The sequence below is a fragment of the Dipodomys merriami genome, unplaced genomic scaffold (assembly GCF_024711535.1).
Source record: "Dipodomys merriami isolate MVZ:Mamm:240054 unplaced genomic scaffold, mDipMer1.0.p SCAF_28, whole genome shotgun sequence".
Classification (NCBI taxonomy): Eukaryota; Metazoa; Chordata; class Mammalia; order Rodentia; family Heteromyidae; genus Dipodomys; species Dipodomys merriami.
This window is the reverse complement of record NW_027204270.1, coordinates 7,302,078-7,326,462: the sequence shown is the minus strand read 5'-3', so window position 1 is coordinate 7,326,462 and position 24,385 is coordinate 7,302,078. Positions and strand designations below refer to the sequence as shown.

The following is a 24,385-nucleotide window of genomic DNA, read 5'->3' as shown; positions in this document are numbered from 1 at the left end:
TTAGAGGACCTTTCACTCACAGAAAAAGGATTTACTGATGGGCGCAATGTAGTGTCAGACTTTTCTCTCCATTTGGCCAGCGAACAAGCCAGAAGTTGAGATGTGATTCAAGTAGTAAAGCGCTAACTTTGGGCATAAAAGCTGAGGGTGGGTGCCCAGGCCTTGAGTTCAAGTCTCAGATCTCTCTCTCTCTCTCTCTCTCTCTCTCTCTCTCTCTCTCACACACACACACACACAAATTATGTGATTCTAAAAATCACATAATTTAGGGTTATTGCCGTTGTTTTATAACTTTTTATGTGTGTGTGCCTGTACTGCAGCTTGAACTCAGGTGTTTAATTGGAGGTAGGACTTGAAGACTTTCCTGCCTGGGCTGGCTTTGGACTGTGATGCTCAGATCTCAGCCTCCTGAGTAGCTAGGATTACAGGCGTGAGCCACCACTGTCCGGCATGCACCGTTATTTTTTAAATTAAAAAGCAAAAACGAATTGGGAGCCTTTTTCCTTCACAATGTATATTATCATCATTAGTGGTTACCTAAGTTTCCTTATTATGAAGGCATTGTATTTCATTCAGTGAGATTCCGCATATGAAATGTTTTAGGAATTATCAATGTTTATTACAACAGCGCTGTGATTAAAAGAATAAAGATGCAAATTAAAATTTTAGCTATTGGCTTTTCTTTTTCAAAGAACTTTCTAAAATGATGTTTTTGTTTTTTATTGTTTTTTTGCCAGTCCTGGGGCTTGAACTCAGGGCCTAGGCTCTGTCCCTGAGCGTCTTTTGCTCAAGGCTAGCCCTCTACTACTAGAGCCACAGCACCAACCACTTCCGGCCTTTTCTGTTTGTGTGGTGCTGAGGAATCGAACCCAGGGCCTCAGGCATGCTAGGCAAGTACTCTACCACTGAGCCACCTACCCAGCCCCTGGAAAAAAAAAATATTTGCAACAAGTTCTTGGCAAAGGATTCTCAAAAACGGCCTTGTGGGCTCAATCATTTTCGAAAATCGAGAACATTTAATAAAAAGATTTTCAAATGCATATGAAGTTTCACAGAGAAAGCACAGGCCCCAAAGCACAGCTAGCCCCAAGATTTCACGTTTTCTGCAGCAGTCACTGGTGGTGACGGTGACTCACAGTCTCTTCACAGAATCGGGCCGGGCGAGGTCTCGAACCTTACTCACCGCTCCTGGTTCCTCCCTGTGGAACCACAGAGCGGACCCGCCACAGCATCCACGCAGAAGGGGGAATCTTGTTAGCGAGGCACCGGATGTGTGCGTGGAAGTGACTGAAGTAAACTCACGCCCGATTGGTTCTTCCAAGCGGACCTAAACGTGTTTTCGCCTGCTACTGGCCGCCTGGTTTGTCTATTTGAACAGTCCCCGCCCCCTAGGGAAGCCGGGTCCTGAAGCTTCACTTCTCCTTCATTGTTATTGGTCTATGTTCCAGTCTATTTTATCTGTAAGACTTCTGATTGGTTGTCAGGACCAGGAGCCCGCCTTGCTCCCTCCCTCCTAGTTTAGAGGACGGCCGGGAAGGCGGGTGGTGGGGCCGGGGGGGGTCCTGAAGCGGCGGTACCGGTGCTCGGGGAGGCAGCTGAGGCCTCGGCCCAAGCCGTTCGGTGAGTCTGGGGCCGGCCAGCCCGGCCTGCGGACGGGGGTGGGGGCGGGAAGCCGCCCGTCTGGAGCGTGGAGTCCCCTCAGCTCGGCTCGGCGACCTGGGCGCAGCCTCGACCCGCACCCCGCGAGGCGACCCCCCACCCGCTCAGGACCCCCGGGGAGACCCGCAGGCCCCGAGGGCCGCCGGCACCCGCGCCGCCTCGGAGGTCGGCTCGTCAGCTCGCGCACTGCCGAGCTGCCGGTGGCCCGAAGCCCCTTCCTCCCGGCCGCCTACGAGTGCGGGGCTTGCCTTGGGGAGAGGCAGCCTCGGGGACCCCGTCCCCCCTCCCTGAGGCCCGCCATCCAACGTGAACTTAAGTCCTTCCCAAGGAAGCCTGTGAGGAGGAGACGCACGCACGCACACGCGCACACACGCGCGGATTTAAGAATTGTGAGAAACTGGCATCATTGCCATGCTGAAGATCGGTGTATGCTGCTCTCCTGGCAGCGTGTGCCACTTTATATTGTTGCTGCGTGCTTGTTAGTGTTTCGCACCGCAAAGCTCATTGAGGAACGGATTAGTACGTCCTGGAGTAGTGACTGATCTCAGGAAGTACTTAGTTTCGTTCAATTCACATTTGAAGTCACACTTGGTGTCGGGGGCGGGTGTGGGGGGGATTGTTCCATTTCCCCCCACTCCCACCCCAAACTGAAACCTGTGGCAGCTCAGATCCTTCGTATAAAATGGCATAGTATTTGCATATAGGCTATGCAGTTCTTTTGCTTCCTTTAAAGCATCTCAAGATTTGAATTTATATTGCTAACTACTATGTAAATGCTGTAAACTATTGTTATATTGTTTAGCAAATAAAAATAAGGAAAAAAAAGTTATGTATAGTTAGTAATGGGGGGCTGTCTCTCCCCCCCCCCCATAGTTTCTCTCTGAGATTGATTGAGTCCACAGGCCTGGGTTGGCCCCATTTATACACAAGCCTACTACTATATCCTCAGATTCTTTTTGTTTTGTTTTGTTTTGTTTTGTTGGTCATGTGGCTTGAATTCTGGGACTGGGCTTTGTCCCTGAGCTCTTCAGCTCAAGGCTAGCATTCTACCACTGGAGCCACAGCACTTCTTGTTTTCTGTTGGTTGATTGGAGATAAGAGTCTGATGGACTCTCCTGCCTAGGCTGGCTTTGAACCACCATCCTCAGATCTCAGCCTCCTGAATAGCTAGGATTACAGGCGTGAGCCACCAGCGCCCAGCCTGTATCCTCAAGTTCTATAGAATTGTTCTGGGCAGCACAATAAAGAGCAGCCACAGCTCTATAAAGCATGTGTATGTAGTGAGACCAGTCCAACTTGATATTTCTTTCCTGTTTATTTATTTATTGGTTGGTCATGGGACTTGAACTCAGTGCCTGGGGGCTGTCCCTGAGCTCTTTTGCTCAAAACTCGCACTGGACCACTTGATGAGCCACAGTGCCACTTCCAGTTCTTGAGTGGTTAATTGGGGAGAAGAGTTTTACTGGGACTTTACTGCTTGTGCTGGCTTTGAACTGCGATCCTCAGATCTCAGCCTCCTGAGTTCAGCCCCCCCCCCAAAAAAAGATAAAAGATAAAGAAATGTTTGCTAGAAGCCAGGAACCAGTGGCTCATGGCAGTAGCTACTCAGGAGGCTGAGATCTGAAGTTCACGGTTCAAAGCCAGCCCCGGCAGGAAAGGTTGTGAGACTCATCTCCAATAAACCACTAGAAAACCGGAAGTGGCATTATGGCTCATGTGGTAGAGCTCTTGCCTTGAGCTGAAGAGTGCAGGGAACAGTGCCGAAGCCCATAGTTCAAGCCCCACAACTGACAAAAACAAACAAAAATAAGAAACATTTGCTAGATTTTGGGAGCTTTACTTAAAAAAAAAAAAAAGAGCCAGTCACTGATGACTACACCTGTAATCCTAGCTACTCAGAAAGCTGAGATCTGAGGATCCTGGTTCAAAGCCAGCAAACACAGGAAAGGCTAAGACACTCCCCCCCCCTTTTTTTTTTCCAGTCCTAGGGCTTGAACTCAGGGCCTGGGTACTGCCCCTGAGCCTCTCTGTGCTCAAAGCTAGCACTCTACCACTTGAGCCACAGCTCCACTTCTGGCTTTTTCTGTTTATGTGGTACTGAGGAATCGAACCCAGGGCTTCATACATGCTAGGCAAACACTTATCGCTAAGCCACATTCCCAGCCCTATGTGATTCTTAGCTCCATTTAACCACCAGAAAACCAGAAGTAGCTCTGTAGCTCAAAGTGGTAGAGCACTAGCCTTTAGCAAAAAAGCTCAGGGGCAGCTCCAGGCCATGAGTTCAAGCCCCAGGACCATCATATTCAGTGCTACTGTAGAATAGTAATAATTTTCTTCTTAGATCGTACTGAGGAAAGGGGCAATTCAAATCATTTTAAATTCTTTTCCCACCTCCCTACCCTAGCACTATGTCATATAATGGTAGTTACAGTAATAAGAACAAACAATTACTTTAAGAACTTGCCAGGTGCCCAGCACTGTTTTAAACATGATCGTTTTGTGTGTTGTTATTGCTTATTTGACATGTGTCTTGCTGTCAAGCCCAGATTGGTTTTCTGCTCCTGGGCTCAGTCTTCTGGCTTTAAACTCCTGAGGACCTGAGACAACATGGGCACCTCTGCGCTCTTAATTTTTTTGAGACAATGTTTCATTCTTGTCATCCAGGGTGGCCTCATACTTCACAGTCTTTCTGTCCCCACCTCCTGAGTGCTAAGATTAGAGGGGTGCGCCATCATGCCTGGCATCTTTAAGCACTCTCTCTGATATGTGTTAACTTCACTGTTTTAATTTTTCACCTGAACCCATGAGTGAGATGCTGTGATCCTCCTGGTGTCCTGGGGACACTAAGGAATTTTAAGTGTGTTCTTCTGGATATATATAAAACTTTGGAACAACTCCACAGGCCTCTCTAGTACATGGCCTCTTTCCATGTCAGTCCTTATTAATGGATGTAGGCTTTCTGAGAGTTCCTTGAGAAGTTCTGACCTTTTCAGAATCCCCTGCCTGACATGAGCTGGTGGTCTGTATGCAGCCGGGGTTGTAAGATTTGTTGCCATTGCTCAGCTGGCATATTGAAGGAAACTTCTCTCCAATAAAATCTTAGGGCAAGATGCTTGGAACCGGACCTGCCGCCGCCACCGCCACCACCACTACATCTAGCAATGTGAGCGTTCTGCAGCAGTTTGCCAGTGGCCTGAAGAGCCGTAATGAGGAGACCAGGGCAAAGGCGGCAAAGGAGCTCCAACACTACGTCACCATGGAGCTTCGAGAGGTTGGGCTTCTGTGATTGGGGCCATCTTGTGGGGATGCTTGGGCTGTGTGTGCCATCTCTGGTGTAGATACCTTTTGACAGCTCTTGGGGAATTCTGTCTTGGGAAGGCACCCAGCTTCACATCCACATGTTTCCCATTGGTGTGTACAAATATAGCAGTGAGCATAGATAGATTCAGCTGCCCTTTAAATTTGTTTTCCTGCCTCCCCCACTATTTACAGTTGGAATGGGATTAGAAAGTTGATAGCTTGGGGTTTTCTTTTTCTTTTCTTTTCTTTTTTTTTTTTTTTTTGGTGCCAGTTCTGGGGCTTGAACTCAGGGCCTGGGCACTGTCCTCAAGCTTCTTTTGCTCAAGACTAGTGCTATACCACTTGAGCCATAGCTCCACTTCTGGCTTTTTCTGTGTATGTGGTACTGAGGAATTGAACCCAAGGCTTCATGCATGCTAGGCAAGCACTCTACCACTGAGCCACCTTCCCAGCCCAGCTTGGGGTTTTCTAAATAGAGACTAGACTTGAAGTCAGAGACAGTGGCCTATTCATCCTTGTACCCTGAGTACTAGGAGGAATGCACATGGCCTTGCTAGCTATGGAGACTCAGAAGTAGTGTTAAATAAGCAGATGGATCATGAGTTAAATTGCTTTACACTTCCAGAGTAAGGAAATGGACAATTGCTCTGTCTTCTGTGGTTTGAATTACATCTTGGTTTCTAGACTTAAAATGCCAGCCCTACCCATCCTCCCCCTACCCCACCATCAGGGAGATTCTAGAAGTTGTTCTGAGTGCATCTTCCTTTGCAGATGAGTCAAGAGGAGTCAACTCGCTTCTATGACCAGCTGAACCATCACATCTTTGAATTGGTTTCCAGCTCAGATGCCAACGAGAGGAAAGGTGGCATTTTAGCTATTGGTAAGGACAGCCTCTGTTAACAATACCAGCTAGAAAAATGGAGGCAGCTGCCTTTTGTGTTTGTTTTGCCACGAGATATGTTAGAGATGCCGTTCATCTTTGTTTAAAGAACTTTAAGATATAGGTGTTCTAATAGAGTTACTGGGACAAAACAAAGCAGGTATTTTTAGATGTGGAAACAGAGTCATGGAACCATCAAGTGACATTTTTGTTTAGGGAGTTTTTCAGACCTGAGACTAGAAGCTAGCTTTTCACTACCTCATGTTGCCTTCTATAGGTTCTGAGTTTGCAGTCAAGCAAGATCTGGCATAGGGAGCCTTACCAGAAGAAGTAGAATTGGGTATGGCTAATAAAAGGCAGATCATGGCCAGGCAACGGTGGCTCACACTTGTAATCCTAGCTACTCTGGAGACTGAGATCTGAGGATTGTGGTTTAAAGCCAGCTCAAGCAGGAAAGTCTACGAGACTCTTTATTTCCAGTTAAATCACCAAAAAAGCCAGAAGTGGCTATGTGGCTCAAGTGGTAGACTGCTAGCCTTGAGCAAAAGATGTTCAGGAACAGTGCTTAGGCCCAGAGTTCAAGCTTCTGGACTGGCAAAAAAAACCAAAAAGAGGGACTTTTTTTTTTTTTTAATTTCTCAAGGGCTCATCATTAATCTTGTGAATTACTACTCAGTCCCTGTTTGTTTTTCCAGTTTTTCTTGGAAAAATAAATTACCTATGTGTTGCTTTATGTATGCAGTTCTGGCACCAACGTCAAATCAGGTTGTCTCCATGCTTGGCATGTGGAAATGTACTCAAAGTAAAAAGATCAATGCTGCGAAGTTTAAGTCTTTGTGCATTCCTGGCCAGCACAGGCAGCGTCTTCACATTTTGCCTTCTTCTCTTCCAGCCAGCCTCATAGGAGTAGAAGGTGGGAATGCTACCCGAATTGGCCGATTTGCAAACTATCTTCGGAACCTTCTCCCCTCCAATGACCCGGTTGTCATGGAAATGGCATCCAAGGCCATTGGCCGCCTTGCTATGGCAGGGGACACTTTCACTGCTGAGTACGTGGAGTTTGAGGTGAAGCGAGCCCTGGAATGGCTGGGTGCTGACCGAAATGAGGGCCGGAGACATGCAGCTGTGAGTGCCTCCAGGGAGAAGCCTGCGGGACGGCAGGGAGAGCCCCTTTGCTTCCGTCCAAGGCCTTCCCTGAAAATGCTGGTTTGATTGGGCCATGATTCCTCCTTATGAGAGAGGATCCAAGGGTAGATGGAGTAGAGATGGGACTCTGGTTCCTTTCCTCTCAGCTCCCTTAAAGAGGCAGTACCACCAGGAAGGAGCACAGACACGGGCACTGATTTGAGTCATGGCTTTGTCACTAACTCTCTTCACTTTCTTCCTCTGTGAGATGAAAATAAGACTACATTAAAACCACATTCCGTATGTATTTACTGACTGTGTCATATGTCAAGCACAGTTGTAGGCTGTTGGTATAGGGGTATAGAAAGCATCAAACACTGGCTGGGAATGTGGCTCAGTGGTAGAGTGCTTGTCTTGCATGCATGAAGCCCTGGGTTCGATTCCTTAATACCACATAAACAGAAAAAGCTGGAAGTGGCACTGTGACTCAAGTGGTAGAGTGCCAGCCTTGAGCAAAGGAAACTCAGGGACAGTGCCCCAAGACCTGAGTTCAAGCACCAGGACTGGAAAGAAAAACAAAGACAGCATCAAACACGTTGTCCTTTCCGAGCATCTGTTTAAACATGGCAGGCATTCGCTTGTAAACAGCCAAGGGTACTGAGCATGGAGGTGTTGATCAGTTTCACTCAGCCTCTTCTGGCCCCAAAGAGTAAGACTCATGTTTTCCTTGGGTGTTGCTGCTGTAGGAAGTCATCAGACTATTCTCAGCTTGTCCTTCTCTCCCAGGTCCTGGTTCTCCGTGAGCTGGCCATCAGCGTCCCCACCTTCTTCTTCCAGCAAGTGCAGCCCTTCTTTGACAACATTTTTGTGGCTGTATGGGACCCCAAGCAGGCCATCCGTGAGGGGGCGGTGGCTGCCCTTCGTGCCTGTCTGATTCTCACCACCCAGCGAGAGCCGAAGGAGATGCAGAAACCTCAGTGGTACAGGGTGAGGAGATGGTTCTGTTGAGGCCACTAGCGCAGCCCATTTGCCTAGACGGCCTGTTTTATTTAGCTACTAAATAGAGATGATAATAGTATTTGCTTCAGAGACTTACTGTGAGCATTGAAGCTCCATTAGAGAGCTGATAAGCTAGTATTGTTGATAATGTTTGCACAAGCCACCAACCAGCCCCCTAACACCTCAGTCCCTCTGGAGAGAAGGCTTGGGCCTCTGTTCTGTCTAACTTGGGACACTAGGTAATCAAGCATTTTGTCTCCATAGCACACATTCGAAGAAGCAGAGAAAGGGTTTGATGAGACCTTGGCCAAAGAGAAGGGCATGAATCGAGATGATCGCATCCATGGGGCCTTGCTGATCCTCAACGAGCTGGTCCGAATCAGCAGCATGGAAGGAGAGGTGAGAGGCTGCAGCTGGGGAGACCGGAAGTCCGGGCGGGACTGTGAGCAGGCAACACGAGTCCTTCCCCTCACGGAACTGACAGTTTACTATAGGGGAAGTAGACAACCAGGGAGTAAAAAAATTATTTCAGATAGTAAGCAGTCCCATGAAGAGAACAAAACCGGGTAAGGTAGCAGGGCAGAGGGAGTGATGGGTCCAGGAATGCCCTGCCTGAGGGGTATAAAGGAGTCCCCTTGCAACTCAGGATTGAGTGGGAGAGTTGGATGCATTGATGAGCCAGAAAGAAGGGAAGTGTACCTGATGCAGTATGAGCGAGGGAGAAGGAGGAAGATGGGGACAGAGAGAGAACAAGGGCTTAAGTGAATAGGCCTCATCATTCCCAGCAAACATTAGCTCCTATGTGTACTGGAGACTTGCACATCTGAGAATGATGTGGCATTATGCCTTTCTGATGGCCATGGCTGCTTGTGGGAACAAGCGAGTGGAGAGGCAGCCACGAAAGCAGGGAGTTAGCATGAGAAGATGGATTTACAAGTACAGGGAATTCACTAGGAAAATACTTGTGAGAAAGTGAGAGAGAGAGCTGAGCTCACAATGCGGGTCTGACCCTGAATGCACACGAGAAGGAAGAACCATTGGATGGAAGCCTCCTAGTCTCCATGCAAGACCGCTGTGGGTCCCAAGCCAGAGTCAGCCTTAGCACAGGCCTACGTGCACTATGGGCAGGCCTGCCGCCATCGGTTGTGCCTCAGTGCAGGCCTGCCACTGTAGGTACTCTGTGTTCCGTTGTGGGCCTCACTACCTCCTGAGAAGTGTATCCTCATATACACCTGGTAATGACACAGCCAGGCCCTGGAGTTTAAGACTCCTTGTACCTGGAGATCCCATCTGCACAGCTGCCCTGGGAGCCTCAGCCAGCCCAGCGGTGCCTTGTACCAGCTGTGAGAGCTCAGATCCCAAGGAGATGGGATTTGGAGTATTTGGGGTTGAGCTCCATCTGTGAGACTTCATGAGGATCTGTTGGTATGGGATTTCACCTCGGGGCTTCACCGCTGTTGTTGGGTAGTGTCTAGATGTGGAGCAGCACGTGCAGCCGGAGGAGGCTTTGGGCTTTGAGGCGCCCCCCCCTTCCCGTGTGCTCCATGACTCAGGCACATGACACCCCCTCCTGTCTCACTTTCCTCAGCTGCCTCACTGGACCATGGGAGGTTTCTAGATATGTGGGGAGTACCAAGCCCAGCACCAGACTCAGATATCCTGCAAATGGAAGCCAGTGGAGATTTCCCCTCCTAGCATGACACAGGGCTTTCCATGGTAGCCCTAGGTCAGATTTCTATGAAATAGTTCTTAGGGGTGGCAAAGAGGGCTAAAGGGTGGCAAAGGGGGCTAAAAGAGGGCAAATGAGGATGAATATGATACACGTCATAAATTTGCATAAATGAGAGTAGAATAGCTGGTGCCTATGGCTCACGCCTGTAATCCCAGCTACTCAGGAGGCTGAATGCTGAGGATTACAGTTTGAAGCTAGCCGGGGCTGAAAAGTCCCTGTGAGACTCTTATCTCTGACTAACCACTCAAAAGACAGAAGTGGTGCTGTGGCTCAAAGTGGCAGAGCACTAGCCTTGAGCAAAAAGTTCACGGACAGCACCTAGGCCCTGAGTTCAAACCCCACAACCAACAAAACTGAAAAGAGAGAACATTGAAACCTATTGAAATTGTTGTAAGAAGGAGGAGTTAGAAAAAGAAACCAGATTTTTTTAAAGAAAGGAAAAAAGTGAAATAATTAAGCGAGTATTAAGAGTACTTGGTGTATCCCACAATACTGTGAAATTTATGTAATCACTTAATCACAATTAAAAAAATTGCAAAAAAAAAAAAAGTACCTAGTGTGTACTGACAACATTGTACCCTAAGAGCTAAAATAACAGCAGCAAACCAAACAGAATGACAGTACTCCAAGTAGCAAAAATACACTATAATAAGTGATGCTGTGATGGGTCCTTGGAGATCAGGACAGCAAAGCTGAACAGCATGCGCAGGAAGCAAGGCATGTTTGGAGGGTCATGAAGGAGGAAACAGAGCCACACAGCCTTGGGAGAAAAGCATTCTGGGAGGCTCCAAGGCAGGACTGTGTGGTGCATGTGGCTGAGCAGAGTGGACAGAGATGCAATGGGAGATGTGTCAGGAATGCCTGGGGCAGGTGGGAGTGCATCACAGAGGGCCTAGGCCTGGGAGGCCTCTAGTAGACTTGGTGAGTGCAGTAGGAGGTCATTTGTGGCTAGAGCAGCACTGTTTGACTCCTGTTTTGAAGGAACACTTGAGCCCACTCTGCTGAGAATGGATTGTCAGAAGGCCAAGAGTGCTGAAGCCCCAAGCTAAGTTAGAGAACTATATCAGTTCTAGCAGGGGTCTTAAAGTTCAGATCCCAGTGGGAGCTTTGGAGGTCCAAGAAGCAACTGGACTCTGAACTTGGAATTTGCTGATAGGTTGAGGTTGGTGAAAAGAAGAAAAGTTAAGGTGTTCGGCTTGCACAAGTGGAAGGACAAAGCTCTTCTATACTGTGATAAGAGGATGGAAATGGGGGAGCAGGTGGGCAGGAATGACAGGTGTTTGTGTTTAAGTTTGAAGATGACTGCTGGGTCAATGTCTGAGCGACATCCGAGTGATTCTGGGGAGGGAAGTGGATTTGGGGAGGCATCAGCATATAGGTACTGTTCCAAGTCACAAGCTAGATGAAAACTGCACAGAGAGGCTAGTGAACTTGGGGAAGAGATAGGGCCCATGAGCCTGAGATTGGGAGGTGAGGGGAACCAAGGGAGACAAAGCAGCCAGAGGGGCAGGAGCCTGGAGAGTGTGTGGTCCAAGGAGCCATGTGGAGAAAGAGCCTCAAAGAAGAAGAAACAGCTGAGGACTAGGATTAGATGTTAAATTCAGGAGCACGAGAGCCATTGGTGAATTTTGATAAGAGTACTAGACAGAATTTTTGCGGGGGGGGGGGGAGGGGTGGGAGAGAGATATATTGAAGAAAGTTTAGAAATGTGGAAAATTAAGCCAGGCACTGGTGTCTCCCACCTGTAATTCTAGCTACTCAGGAGGCTGAGATCTAAGGATCACAGTTCAAAGCCAGCCTGGGCAGGAAAGTCCCTGAGACTCTTATCTCCAATTAACCACTAGAAAAAAACAGTAATGATTCTTTGGCTCAAAGTAGTAGAGTGCTAGCCCTGAACAAAAAATCTCAGAGCACCAATTGTGAGTTCAAAAGAAAAGAAATTTTAAAAATTATTACATGTTTTTCTCAATTTTTTCTTTTCTTTTTCTTTTTTTTTGTCAGTTGTGGGGCCTGAACTCTGGGCCTGGGTGCTGTCCCTCAGCTCTTCAGCTCAAGGCTAGTGCTCTACCACTTGAGCCACAGCACCACTTCCAGCTTTTTCTGCCTATGTGGTGCTGAGGAATCAAACCAAAGGCCTCATGCATGCAAGGCAAGCATTCTACCACGGATCCACCTTCCCAGCCCGTTTTTCTCAATTTGATCTGTTGAAGGATTAATTTTTAAAACAGCTTCAGACAGGGCCTGGGAAGATGGCTCCGTGGTAAAGTGCTTGCCTTGCATGCATGAGGCCTTCGGTTCAATTCCTCAGCACCACATAAACAGAAAAAGCCGGAAGTGGCACTGTCGCTCAAGTGATAGAGCGCTAGCCTTGAGCTGAAGAGCTGAGGAACAGCTCCCCGGCCAAGTTCAGGCCCCATGACCGGCAAAAAACCAAAAAACAAAAACAAACTAAAACAGCTTCAGAAATGGACACATGAGCACACTCAGCCAGCGAAGTCCATATCTGTAGACTAGGATTCTGAGACAATGACTCACCTAAAGTTTCAACATCAGAAACTTCAGGGTAGAAGAAGGACACCAGAATATCCTTAGGATGGTGCCAGCATGGGGCTTCCCTCTCCTTTCCAAGAGGCTCATAGACCCTGCAGTTTGCAAATGAGTCTCTCTAAACCTTCCTGGGGTCTGCTTGGAGGTAGGAGCCATCCCCATAGCATCTTCACTGTTCAGTAGGCAGTGCTCTTCAGCTCACATCAGAACAAAATCAGATCCCCACAGTACTCGGGGGAGACAAAGTACAGCTCCTCCACTGCAGAGCTTGGGCAGGTATGTTTCTGGTAGGCTGCATGCATCCACATGCAAAGCTGCCCATTAGTAAAGGCAGTTCTTCTCTTTCCCTCTGCATGTGCACAGCGTCTAAGAGAAGAAATGGAAGAAATCACCCAGCAGCAGCTTGTCCATGACAAGTACTGCAAAGATCTCATGGGCTTTGGGACGAAGCCTCGGCACATCACCCCTTTCACCAGTTTCCAGGCTGTACAACCCCAGCAGTCCAACGCCTTGGTGGGGCTGTTGGGGTACAGCTCTCACCAAGGCCTCATGGGATTTGGGGCTTCCCCCAGCCCTGCCAAGTCCACCCTGGTGGAGAGCCGATGTTGCAGAGACTTGATGGAAGAGAAATTCGATCAGGTAAATGGTGTGAGGCCCTCTCCCACTTCTCCCAAGCACCCTCTGCCTCCCTTCCCCCTGCCAACCCTTTATCCTTCCTCTCTCAGGTGTGCCAGTGGGTGCTGAAATGCAGGAATAGCAAGAACTCGCTGATCCAAATGACAATCCTTAATTTGTTGCCCCGCTTGGCTGCCTTCCGACCTTCCGCCTTCACAGGTGAGGATGTCCGTAGAAGACAGCATTGCCCACCTAGATCATTAAACTGGGACAAGGTGATTGCAGAAAAGCGTGTCTGAGCCTCAGAAACAACAGGACATAGGGGCTACTCTGTGGGTTCTTCACCCCACAGCTAATTTTCTGTTAAGAGAAGGAACAATCAATGCATAGGCAGAAGAGCAGTTTTAAGCCAAGCAAGGTCTCATGTGGAAGTTAACACATTTCTGGATGGACTTAAAAGATACCAAAATAAGGGCAGCTTTGGGTAGGTACTGTGCAGTAGCAGCCTGTGAGTGGCAGGGAAGGTTTGATGACCTTCCTGCTTCTGCCCTGGAAGCAGTTACTACACTGCTTCACTCTGTGTAGGAAGGAAGGGCTGGATGTTTCAGACAGGTTCCATGGATGGTAGAGAGGAAGTTTCCATCTCCCTGCCCTGTCCTATGTAGGCAGTGTGAATTCCTCCTGGCTATGACATCTGGCCCATCTAAGGTTTTGACGTCTCCAGGAAGCCTTCCTGAATTGCTCTAGCCAGAAATGTTCTCCATTCTAGGAAAGCTTTGTCATCAGACCCTCAGTCCTTCACTGTGAAGTTTTGGACAGGTTATTTCACCTTCCTGGCTTACAAAATTGCAATAACAGGAAGGGATAGTGAGACAACAAAGGAAGTAATGTACTCATTGCCTTATTACTGTAACTGTAACCCCTCTGTACAGCATCTTTACAATAAAATATAATTTAAGAAATTACAGGGGGCTGGGAAGATGGCTCAGTGGTAAAGTGCTTGCCTTGCATGCCTGAGGCCCTGGGTTTGATTCCTCAGCACCACATGAGCAAAAAAAGAAAAAAGCTGGAAGTGGCGCTGTGGCTCAAGTGGTAGAGCGCTAGCCTTGAGCTGAAGAGCTGAGGGACAGCGCCCAGGCCCAGAGTTCAGGCCCCACAACCGGACCCCCCCCCAAAAAAAAAAAAAAAAGACAATAACAATCCCAGCCTCCCAAGATAAATGGCGTGAGTGCCTAAGTAGCTCTGTAGTGCCCAGCAAGAGTTGGCCCCAACAGATGGAAACTATTATTATTATTATTATTATTGTCTCCATAAGCTACTCGGGTCCATTTTGGTAATAAGGTGGGACTCTATGTTATAATAACTCTCCAGGTGCTTGTTCATACTGTTCCCCACACCTCTGCCTCCTACTTGGTGAGAGTGAGACCTCATCTCAACATCTCTTTGTGCACTGGGATGCACATTGCCTGTGCTTATTAGCAAGCATGCAGGACCAAATGGACATCAGGTGTGGGAGGAGAAGGCCAGCCCAATCTCAGCAGTTGCCATTCCCAGTACAGATAGATTCGCACTGCTAAGCCCAGACTGCAGGAGAAGTGTGGCTGGTGAGTGTTAAAACAGGCCAGGCTGTGGATAGCTAGAACTTGCTGCATAAGAACAAGACAAGCCGGGCGCTGGTGGCTCACGCCTGTAATCCTAGCTACTCAGGAGGCTGAGATATGATGATCGCGGTTCAAAGCCAGCCGGGGCAGGAGAGACCGTGAGACTCCTATCTCCAATAAACCACCAGAAAACCGGAAGTGGCGCTGTAGCTCAAGTGGTAGAGCGCTAGCCTTGAGCTGAAGAGCTGAAGGACAGCGCCCAGGCCCAGAGTTCAAGCCCCACGGCCGACCAAAAAAAAAAAAAAAGAACAAGACAATTAGTTACCATGAAATCACTGAACCAGAGAGAAATGTGAATGAAAATTTCACATTCTCTTTTCAGTCTTCCATTCTGCCTGTCTGGCATCCAGAGTTCTTCTCTTTCTTAGTGACCAGACATGCTGCTGATCAGTAGAGCTCTAAATGATCTTGGGTTGAAAGTCTGTAGTTCAAAAGAAATTAATAACGAGGGCAAATTTGATCAAAGTCTGGCATGTTGTAGAGGCAGTTATGCTGCTCTGTTCAAAAGGCTGCCACGCAGCAGGATACAAAGACTGAGGGCTCCTGGGTTTATTCTTTTGATGTAGGTTTGTTGTTGCTAAATGCCACACTAAAATGTATCAGTGAAATTCAGTCTGAGCAGTCCCTGCAAGGGTACACCTAAGTGTTTAAGAGCCTCTTGTTCAAAGCTCTTAAGTTTGGAAGTCATTACTTAAACTTTCCAGTGGTATATGCTTTGGGATTATGATAAATACTGCAAAAACAAATAGAAATATACTCTAAGACCAGCCAGCTGTTGGTGGCTCACGCCTGTAATCCTGGCTGCTCAGGAGGCTGAGATCTGAGGATCAAAGCTCAAAGCCAGCCCAGGCAAGAATGTCCTTGAGACTCTTGTCTCCAGTTAACTACCAGAAAAGCTGGAAGTGGCATTGTGGCTCAAATGGTAGAGCGCTAGCCTTGAGCAAAAAGTTCAGGCCAGTTGGGTGCTGGTGGCTCATGCCTGTAATCCTAGCTACTCAGGAGGCTGAGATCTGAGGATCATGGTTCAAAGCCAGCCCGAGCAGGAAAGTCCATGAGACATCTCCAATAAACCACCAGAAAACCGGAAGTGGTGCTGTGGCTCAAGTGGTAGAGCGCTAGCCTTGAGCTGAATAGCTGAGGGAAAGTGCCCAGGCCCAGGGTTCAAGCTCCATGACCAGAAACAAAAGTTCAAGCCCTGAGTTCAAGCTCCAGGACTGGCAACAAAACAGTCTCTGTCTCTGTCTCTCTGTCTGTCTTTCTCTCAGAACTCTCTCTCTCTCTCTCTCTCTCTCTCTCTCTCTCTCTCTCTCTCTCTCTCTCTCTCAAGACCAGATTGGAATCTATACACCTGATTTAGCCTCGTTTTCCTGCGGAAATGCCCCTATGTGGAAAAGATTAGTTCCTTTGTTGGTTCACTTTAAACTTAGGGTTATGTCACTTTGTTCTGCCTATTTTCAACTTTTATGTGCTCTTTGAGTATCTGGTTCATGGTGTGCATATGGCTCTGGTATCCACAGTGGATGTGGGGGCCTGCCTTGTCTGTTGTCATAAATGTGCTCCTAGGGCACAGACTCAGGGTCAGCATCAGTGGGGAGAGAAGAAACAGAAGAGAGACAAGAACTGGGGAATTCTAGCTCTCGGAGGAGAAACAGCTCTTCAGGTTAAATTGCCCAAGAATCACCTGTCTTGCATATTGGCCTGTGTAAACTTAATGAAAACGCACATGGGGCTTTCCAAACTACAGACTAAGTATTAGCCTATTAAATATAACTATAGTAAAAAATCTGTAGGAAATAGTAAAGTGATTTCTAGACCTAACCTGAGTAGAATGGCCTGTTAATTGTAAAGAGCATTTGATATTATTCTAGTTGCAATATAATGTAAAGTAGATGCAATTATCTTTTTGTTTTTAAACAAGAGCATGTCATCATCCCTCAAAACAACACAGATGCTCTTAATCCCAGTGCTGTCTTCTTGGATACTCTGTCCCATGTGAGCCCAGTAGAAGGAAAAGTGGTGCCCAGGCTGCAGCAAAGAACGCCGAAACAGATTATTACAGGATGCTCTCTCAAGACTCCTCTTTTTTTTTTTTTTTTTTGGTTGGTCATGGGGCTTGAACTCTGGGCCTGGGCGCTGTCCCTCAGCTCTTCAGCTCAAGGCTAGCACTCTACCACTTGAGCCACAGTGCCACTTCCGGTTTTCTGGTGGTTAACTGGAGATAAGCGTCTCACAGACTTTCCTGTCTCACAGACTTTCCTCAGATCTCAGCCTCCTGAGTAGCTAGGATTGTAGGCGTGAGCCACCAGCACCTGGCTTCCTCTTTTTTTTTTTTTTTTTTTAAGTAGAGGTAAAAATGTCTATTTCTAATATTTCCAAAAGATGTGTCTGAGGAATGATGATGGAACATAAGGTGTCTTGGCCAGGAGTGGTGGCTCCTACCTGTAATCCTTACTACTCTCGAGTCTGAGATCAGAAGTATCACATATGCAGCCAACCTGGGCAAAAGATACTCTGAGAACACAACTGGTAAAAAGGAAAGCTGGGCACAGTGGTGTGTGCCTGTTATCCCAGCTACATGTAAATAGGAGAAGTTTGGTCTAGTCTGGCCTGGGCCATAAATGGGAAACCTTATTTGAAAAATAATGAAAGCATTTGGATGTGGCTCATGTGGTAGATACAACACCTGCCTGACAAGCATAGTCTTGCCAGGTACTGCCAAAAATTATCCTCCTGGCTGGGAATGTGGTTTAGTGGTAGAGTACTTGCCTAGCATGTATGAAGCCCTGGATTCAATTCCTCAGTACCACATAAATGGAAAGCTAGAAGTAACACTCTGGCTCAAGTGGTGGAGTGTTGTTAGCCTTGAGCAAAAGAAGCTCAGAGACAGTGCTCAGACCCTGAGTGCAAGTCCCAGGACTGGCAAAAAAAAAAAAAAAAAAAAAAAAAAAAAAAAAAAAAAAAAAAAACCTCTAAATTCTTACCATCTTTCTAACAGGTCTTCTTAATTTATATTTAAACTTGAAGATTTTCTGTAGGACCTTTGATATATAACCTGACTCTGACCTTGAGCCATACACTTTATCTTTTCTGTGCCCAGATACCCAGTACCTTCAGGATACCATGAACCATGTCTTGAGCTGCGTCAAGAAGGAGAAGGAACGAACAGCCGCCTTCCAGGCCCTGGGGCTGCTTTCTGTGGCTGTGAGGTCCGAGTTTAAGGTCTACTTGCCCCGTGTGCTGGACATCATCCGAGCAGCCCTGCCGCCAAAGGACTTTGCCCACAAGTAAGCATTTCTGTTAGCATTTCTCCTCACACCCAGTTTACCTGGACAGCAAGCACATTCCATTCCAGTTCCATGGACCCTAAACTCATTCTGCCAATCTCTACTGGAGTGTAGAGATTGACAGAATGGAACGTGCTACTGTTAGAGATTGGCAGAATGAGTTTAGGGTCCATTCCAGATGGTCCTTCCTCTATTGAGTTCTAGCTTTTCTAAATGAAATGGCATACATAGAAATTCATGAGGTAACTAGGCATTGTTGCTGCACACCTGTAATCCTAGCTACTCAAGAGGTTGAGATTTAAGGATTCTGGTTCAAAGCCAGTCCTGGCAGGAAAGTCTCTGACATTCTTTTTTTTTTTTTTTGGGGGGGGTCCGGTCTTGGGGCCTGAACTTTGGGCCTGGGAGCTGTCCCTCAGCTCTTCAGCTCAAGGCTAGCGCTCTACCACTTGAGCCACAGTGCCACTTCCGGCTTTTTTCTTTTTGCTTATGTGGTACTGAGGAATTGAACCCAGGGCCTCAGGCATGTAAGGCAAGCGCTCTACCACTGAGCCAACTTCCCAGTCCAAGTCTGTGACATTCTTATCTCCAATTAACCACCAGAAAACTGGGAGTGGTGCTGTGGCTTAAAGTGGTAGAGCTCTAGCCTTGAACAAAAGAGTTTAGGGGCAGTGCCCAGACTCTGAGTTCAAGCCCCATGACTGACCCCCCCAAAACAAACAAACAAACAAAAAATCAGTGAGGTAGAATGTCTTGAGAACACATTTGATATCAGCTGTTTTGGGTGTCATTATTTAGGAGGCATCTAGTTTTGTTTTTCTGTCTGTCATGCATAGGCTTTATGCTGATAGGGAAAGGAATCCAGACCAAAATTTAAGGGTTCTAGCAATTGTCTTTTCCCTCATCTTTAAAGTTGAATAAGTTCTTCTACCTCTTTGAAGTATGAGAAAAAACCAACAACAAAGAAAAAAAGAACCTTGAGTACAAAAACTCTTTAGACTGCCAGATGGATAAGTCAGGGTGTTTTGACTAAGACTGGAGGGGCCGTGTAATAGAGTTACATTCTTCTATTTTCCTGTAGTATTAGCAAGTAGTCCCTGGTGGATTAACAAGGCCCACCCATCCTAAAGCTGGACATTCTCATCTCAGCCACACAATAATCATGGACTGCCTCTCCTGAAAGGGAAAGGTCTCCTTCTTCCTTATGGCACATGGCTGCCATCTGCTGGATGGTCATCCTAAATACACACAGTGATGTGTATGACAGCCCCCTAGAAATGTGCAGCAGCTACCCTGCATGGGGGGGGAATGGGGGAGGATGGGGATAGGGGAGGTGTTCCTGAGGAACCTGCCCCTTTTGCCACAGGCAGCTCTGAGGTAGGACAAGACGTCTGTATGAATTCACCACTGTTTTCTCCGCAGGAGGCAGAAGGCCATGCAGGTGGATGCCACAGTGTTCACGTGTATCAGCATGCTGGCAAGAGCCATGGGGCCTGGCATCCAGCAGGACATCAAGGAGCTCCTGGAGCCCATGCTGGCGGTGGGGCTGAGGTGTGTGACGAGGCCCTTCACCTGCTCTGCCTCAGTCAGGGAGGGGCCTGGTGCATACCTTAAAAGACAGAGGAGTGGTTGTGCGCACATTAAATTGGATAGGCAGGATAGCTCGCACTATACATAGGCTTGTCTTGAGTCCTATGAGATGCTGGCTGAGTTTCTTCTCTGAGCCTATTTTCTCATCCGAAAAATGGTGCATCGTGGCTCCTGTTGTCCAGGACTGTGGTAGGGAGGTCTTCAGGAGCCACTGTCTGGCTCAGGCAGTTATTTATATTATTATTAGACAAACTAGTTAAACTCCCTACACTTGAGTTCTCTTCAACCAATGAGATGAAGTTCTTGCTGTGTTTCCTGATTGGTGTACTGAGCCCTGGTCTGCTGTGGTGGTTGTATTAGTGTAAACAAATGCTCTTGCAGTGAAAACCAGACTCAAATTGTCCTGAAATCTGAGAGCAAGCCAAGAGATTTGAGCACGTTTAAGCCGTCTGATTCCACCTTTTCTACTTTGGAGCCCAGCAGTGATGGGTCTGACCCCTCACTGGGCAAGGAGGCCTGTTTCTTCCCAGGAACAGGTGGAGTATCCTTGGCCCAGCCCATGGTGACTTAGTTTCCTTCTCCTCAGCCCTGCCCTCACGGCTGTGCTCTACGACCTGAGCCGCCAGATTCCACAGCTGAAGAAGGACATCCAGGATGGACTCCTGAAGATGCTTTCGCTGGTCCTCATGCACAAACCCCTCCGCCACCCAGGCATGCCCAAGGGCCTGGCCCACCAGCTGGCTTCCCCTGGTCTCACCACCCTCCCCGAGGCCAGTGACGTGGGCAGCATCACCCTTGCCCTCCGGACCCTTGGGAGCTTTGAGTTTGAAGGTAAGAAATTGTATCACTCTTGCCAGAATGGTGAGCGATGCCGGGAACCTTGAGAAAGGTGTTAGGGGTTCTAGAATTTCTGGGTCTCTCTGGGGTCCTCGGCAGGCCATGGGTTGCAAAACTGTTCCTCCTTTTTCCCAGGCTCTCTCCATACATACTTGATTCCTACTCTGTGCTTTGTTCCATACCATACTATGTTTGGGGATAGATAATGTAGATTCAAAGAAATCATGCCTGGTGATACCTCTCTCCCCTTCTCCTTCTCATTTCCTTGTAGCTGAGAGGATATTTTGTGTGTGCATGCCTGTACTAGGGCTTGGAATCAGGGATTTGTACTCTTGCTTAGCTTTTTTACTCAAGACTAGTGCTCTACCACTTGAGCCACGCCTCCACTTCCAGCATTTTGCTGGTTTAATTGGAAATAAGAGTCTCATGATCTTTACTGCTTGAGCTGGCTTTGACCCAAGATCCTCAGATCTCAGCCTCCTGAGTAGTTGGGATTATAGGCATAAGCTACCAGCACCCAGACTGAAAGGGTACTTAATGCTTTAAAATATATAAGCCCTCCACACAAGTTCTCTTCACTAATGATGATGCTCCCGATCCACTTCCTAGGCTGTTTATTGAGACTCAGTCTTCTACAGTGGTTGAATTATATTAAACCAGTTGTGCTGATTAACAGCACAAATTGTAATTTATTTCTAGTTTATAGAATATAGCTGTGTTTAAACCTATCTTACATCAAACTTTCTAAGAACTAAAATAGACAAGGTAAACCTTGGTCAAGAATGTTACCTTCTATGCCAGGCACTGGTGGCTCACCCCTGTAATCTTAGCTACTCAGAAGGCTGAGATCTGAGGATCATGGTTCAAAGCCAGCCTGAGCAGGAAAGTCCATGAGACTCTGATCTCCAGTAAACCACTAGAAAACCAGAAGTAGTGCTGTGGCTCAAGTGGTAGAGCATTCACCTGGAGCTGAAGAGCACAGGGACAGTGCCCAAGCCTAGAGTTCCAGCCCCACAACCAACAACAACAACAAAAAACCCTCCCTTCTACCCTTCTGCTGTTTGGAAGCTCGTGTGCTTTCCTTTAAGAGAAAAATTCTAAGGTTTGGTGCACGTGGCTATAATCATAGCTACTCAGGAGGCTGAGATCAGGAAGATCATGGTCTGAGGTCAGCCTGGACAGAAAAGTTTGTGAGAGTCTCTTGCCAAAACACTCAGCAAAAAGCAGGGCTGGTGGTAGAGAGCTAGCACAAGGCCTTGACTTCACACTCTGGTACCTGCAAGAGAGAAAGAGTTCTGAATCAGTATCTTGTTGTTGAGTACCTGTTGAAAATGGAATGAGAAGCCCTTAGCAAACTTTGGATCTTCTTGTCCAGAACAGCAGTGTTTATTCTGCTTTGTCTCTGCCTTTGTATTCAGGCCACTCCCTGACCCAGTTTGTCCGACACTGTGCGGATCACTTCCTGAACAGTGAGCACAAGGAGATCCGAATGGAAGCTGCCCGCACCTGCTCCCGCCTCCTTACACCCTCCATCCACCTCATCAGCGGCCACGCCCACGTGGTTAGCCAGACCGCCGTGCAGGTGGTGGCAGATGTGCTCAGCAAACTGCTCGTGGTTGGGATAACAGATCCTGGTAAAATTTCTAGACAGAAGCAGCCTGTGGGATTCAGGAACTTGGGGCCAGGTGGAAGTAGCCAATTTCATTACATGGCATCTGTCAACTCTTTCCTGCCATGGGTTTCTCCAGCCCATTAGTGTAAAATAATCTGCTTTAATTCTTCTCCCTTTGCTCCTCTGAGTAGAGAAAAGAATGACAGAGGTGAGATTAAAAAATATATATATAGCCGGGCGCTGGTGGCTCACGCCTGTAATCCTAGCTACTCAGGAGGCTGAGATCTGAGGATCGCGGTTCAAAGCCAGCCCGGGCAGGAAAGACCGTGAGACTCCTATCTCCAATAAACCACCAGAAAACCGGATGTGGCGCTGTAGCTCAAGTGGTAGAGCGCTCGCCTTGAGCTGAAGAGCTGAGGGACAACGTCCAGGCCCAGAGTTCAAGCCCCACGACCGACAAAAAAAAAAAAAAAAAAAAAAAAAAAAATATATATATATATATATATATATATATCTGGAGTCACCCAATGTAGACTGATGGCAGGGAGCTAGAGTGGGAAAGGGTGGAGAGAGGGGTCATTAAGAAGACTTCAAAGGCTCAATTGCTCTTGCAGACCCTGACATCCGCTACTGTGTCTTGGCGTCCCTGGATGAGCGCTTTGATGCACACCTGGCCCAGGCAGAGAGTTTGCAGGCCCTGTTTGTGGCCCTGAATGACCAGGTGTTTGAGATCCGGGAGCTGGCCATCTGCACTGTGGGCCGGCTGAGTAGCATGAACCCTGCCTTTGTCATGCCTTTCCTGCGCAAGATGCTCATCCAGGTAATGGGCTGACAGGCCTGCAGTGAGCTTAAGCATCAAATTCTCCAACTGTGTAACATACTTTCACAAAATGACATTTATTCTTAAGTTGTCATAGCTAAAAACTGGCCATAAATGGTATTCATCAGTCAACAAATTAGGAAATTGTACTTGTGTTGGCATTTCGTAAGTTAGGCAACGAGTACATTTCTCTTTTTTTGGACAATCACACCCCTCCTTGGTTTTCCCAAAGGTTCCCTCTCCAGTTCCTGCCCATAGTTTATTATTTGCATAGTTCATTTTCCACTTAGTGTCTATTGAATACCATGCCTGCATTTGTTCACCCTTCCTCCCTCCATTTCTGCAGAAACAAAATTGTCACTGAGCCTGCCAGCTCTATTGTACTGAGTCTGTTTGGTGTGGAGATATCTCCTAATGTGAATGCCAGTTTGTGCATTCATTTGAGGCTTTAGAAGACTTGCTATGCTGTGAATGCTGGCAGGTGCTGGCAGTGTATCAGCAAGCAACCACACACAGCTCCTGTCCTCTTAAAGCTGACGTTCATTCACTTACCAGGTCATCTCAGTTTTCTGATATTGGAGAATATAAATTCCATTGAATGAACTTACCACGTGCTGGATTAGCCTTTGACACTCCAAAAAGATTTTATCCATGTAAAGAATCAAACCTAGAGCCTTATGCATGATAGGAAATCACTCCACCCCCCAAGCTTCACCCTAGCCCTGAAAATTCCAAAATTAGTTACAAAGAAATTTTAATTCAACCTTGATTTCCTCAAATGAGCTTGTACTTGCTCATGTGTTTGGCTTCTCTCTGAGGCTGAGGTCATAGAGTGAAGCATTGGTCCTTGGGGCAGTGGGGCTCCCCAGCTCAGATTTGGCCTGGGCTGCTGCTGCCTTCTAGAGTTGAGTTGTGTTCCCTACAACACATTTCCTGCCAACCAGCCAACTCTCTCTCTGTCTGTCTGTCTCTGTCTCTGTCTCTGTCTCTGTCTCTGTCTCTGTCTCTGTCTCTGTCTCTGTCTCTCTCTCTGTCTCTCTCTCTCTCTCTCTCTCTCTCTCTCTCTCTCTCTCTCTCTCGTGTCTGTCCTGAGCCTTGAACTTAGGTCCTCAGGGTTTTTTGTTTCTTGGTTTTTTTTTTTTTTTGTTTGTTTGTTTTTGCTCAAGGTGGGTGCTCTACCACTTGAGCCCAGCTCCATTTATGGCTTTTTTGGTGCTTAATTGGAGATAAGAGCTTAAGTACTTTCCTGCTCTGGCTGGCTTCAAATCTTGATCTGCAGATCTCAGCCTCCTGAGTAGCTAGGACTACAGGTGTGAGCCACTAGCACCCGGCCCCAGCCATCACCTTTTGCTGTTGCAGATCTATTCTTGGTATCTCTCTCCATCTTGTTTTACTGTTGTATGCTGTGACTATGAGAAAACAGTCTGTCAAAGGGATACAGAAAAATCATGGTTATTCAATCAGTAGCTTAAGACAAAATATAGTCCTTTCCCCAGGGTAGTTGAGACATTCATTTCCCTCACTTTAGAATTCCTCTGACAACTTTATTCAGAAGTCTATTTTATGTTGTCTAACTCTGTCTCATCATGAGCATAATGTCCCCCTGTGCTAGTATTTTAGGAATGTCAATTAAACAAATATGTAACTTCTGCTCAGTGAAGCCCCAGGGGATCCTGGGGCTGTCATTGCTAATATTTTAGGTTTATTTAGACAAGCTCTGGAGTGTC

General features: G+C 47.3%; 1 protein-coding gene across 1 annotated transcript in view; it reads left to right on the top strand.

Annotated features, from left to right (window-relative positions):
• The first annotated feature begins 1,535 nt into the window (after window positions 1-1,535).
• Window positions 1,536-24,385, top strand: part of Mtor (mechanistic target of rapamycin kinase) — a 124,588-nt gene continuing 101,738 nt past the window's right edge. The window contains exons 1-13 of the mRNA XM_070037349.1: window positions 1,536-1,620; window positions 4,763-4,930; window positions 5,731-5,839; window positions 6,732-6,964; window positions 7,751-7,951; window positions 8,228-8,362; window positions 12,606-12,881; window positions 12,968-13,076; window positions 17,616-17,802; window positions 19,222-19,350; window positions 19,976-20,220; window positions 21,645-21,860; window positions 22,453-22,658. Coding sequence (XP_069893450.1) covers window positions 4,769-4,930; window positions 5,731-5,839; window positions 6,732-6,964; window positions 7,751-7,951; window positions 8,228-8,362; window positions 12,606-12,881; window positions 12,968-13,076; window positions 17,616-17,802; window positions 19,222-19,350; window positions 19,976-20,220; window positions 21,645-21,860; window positions 22,453-22,658 — 2,208 coding nt within the window. The 5' untranslated portion in view covers window positions 1,536-1,620; window positions 4,763-4,768. The remainder of the gene's footprint in view (window positions 1,621-4,762; window positions 4,931-5,730; window positions 5,840-6,731; window positions 6,965-7,750; window positions 7,952-8,227; window positions 8,363-12,605; window positions 12,882-12,967; window positions 13,077-17,615; window positions 17,803-19,221; window positions 19,351-19,975; window positions 20,221-21,644; window positions 21,861-22,452; window positions 22,659-24,385) is intronic.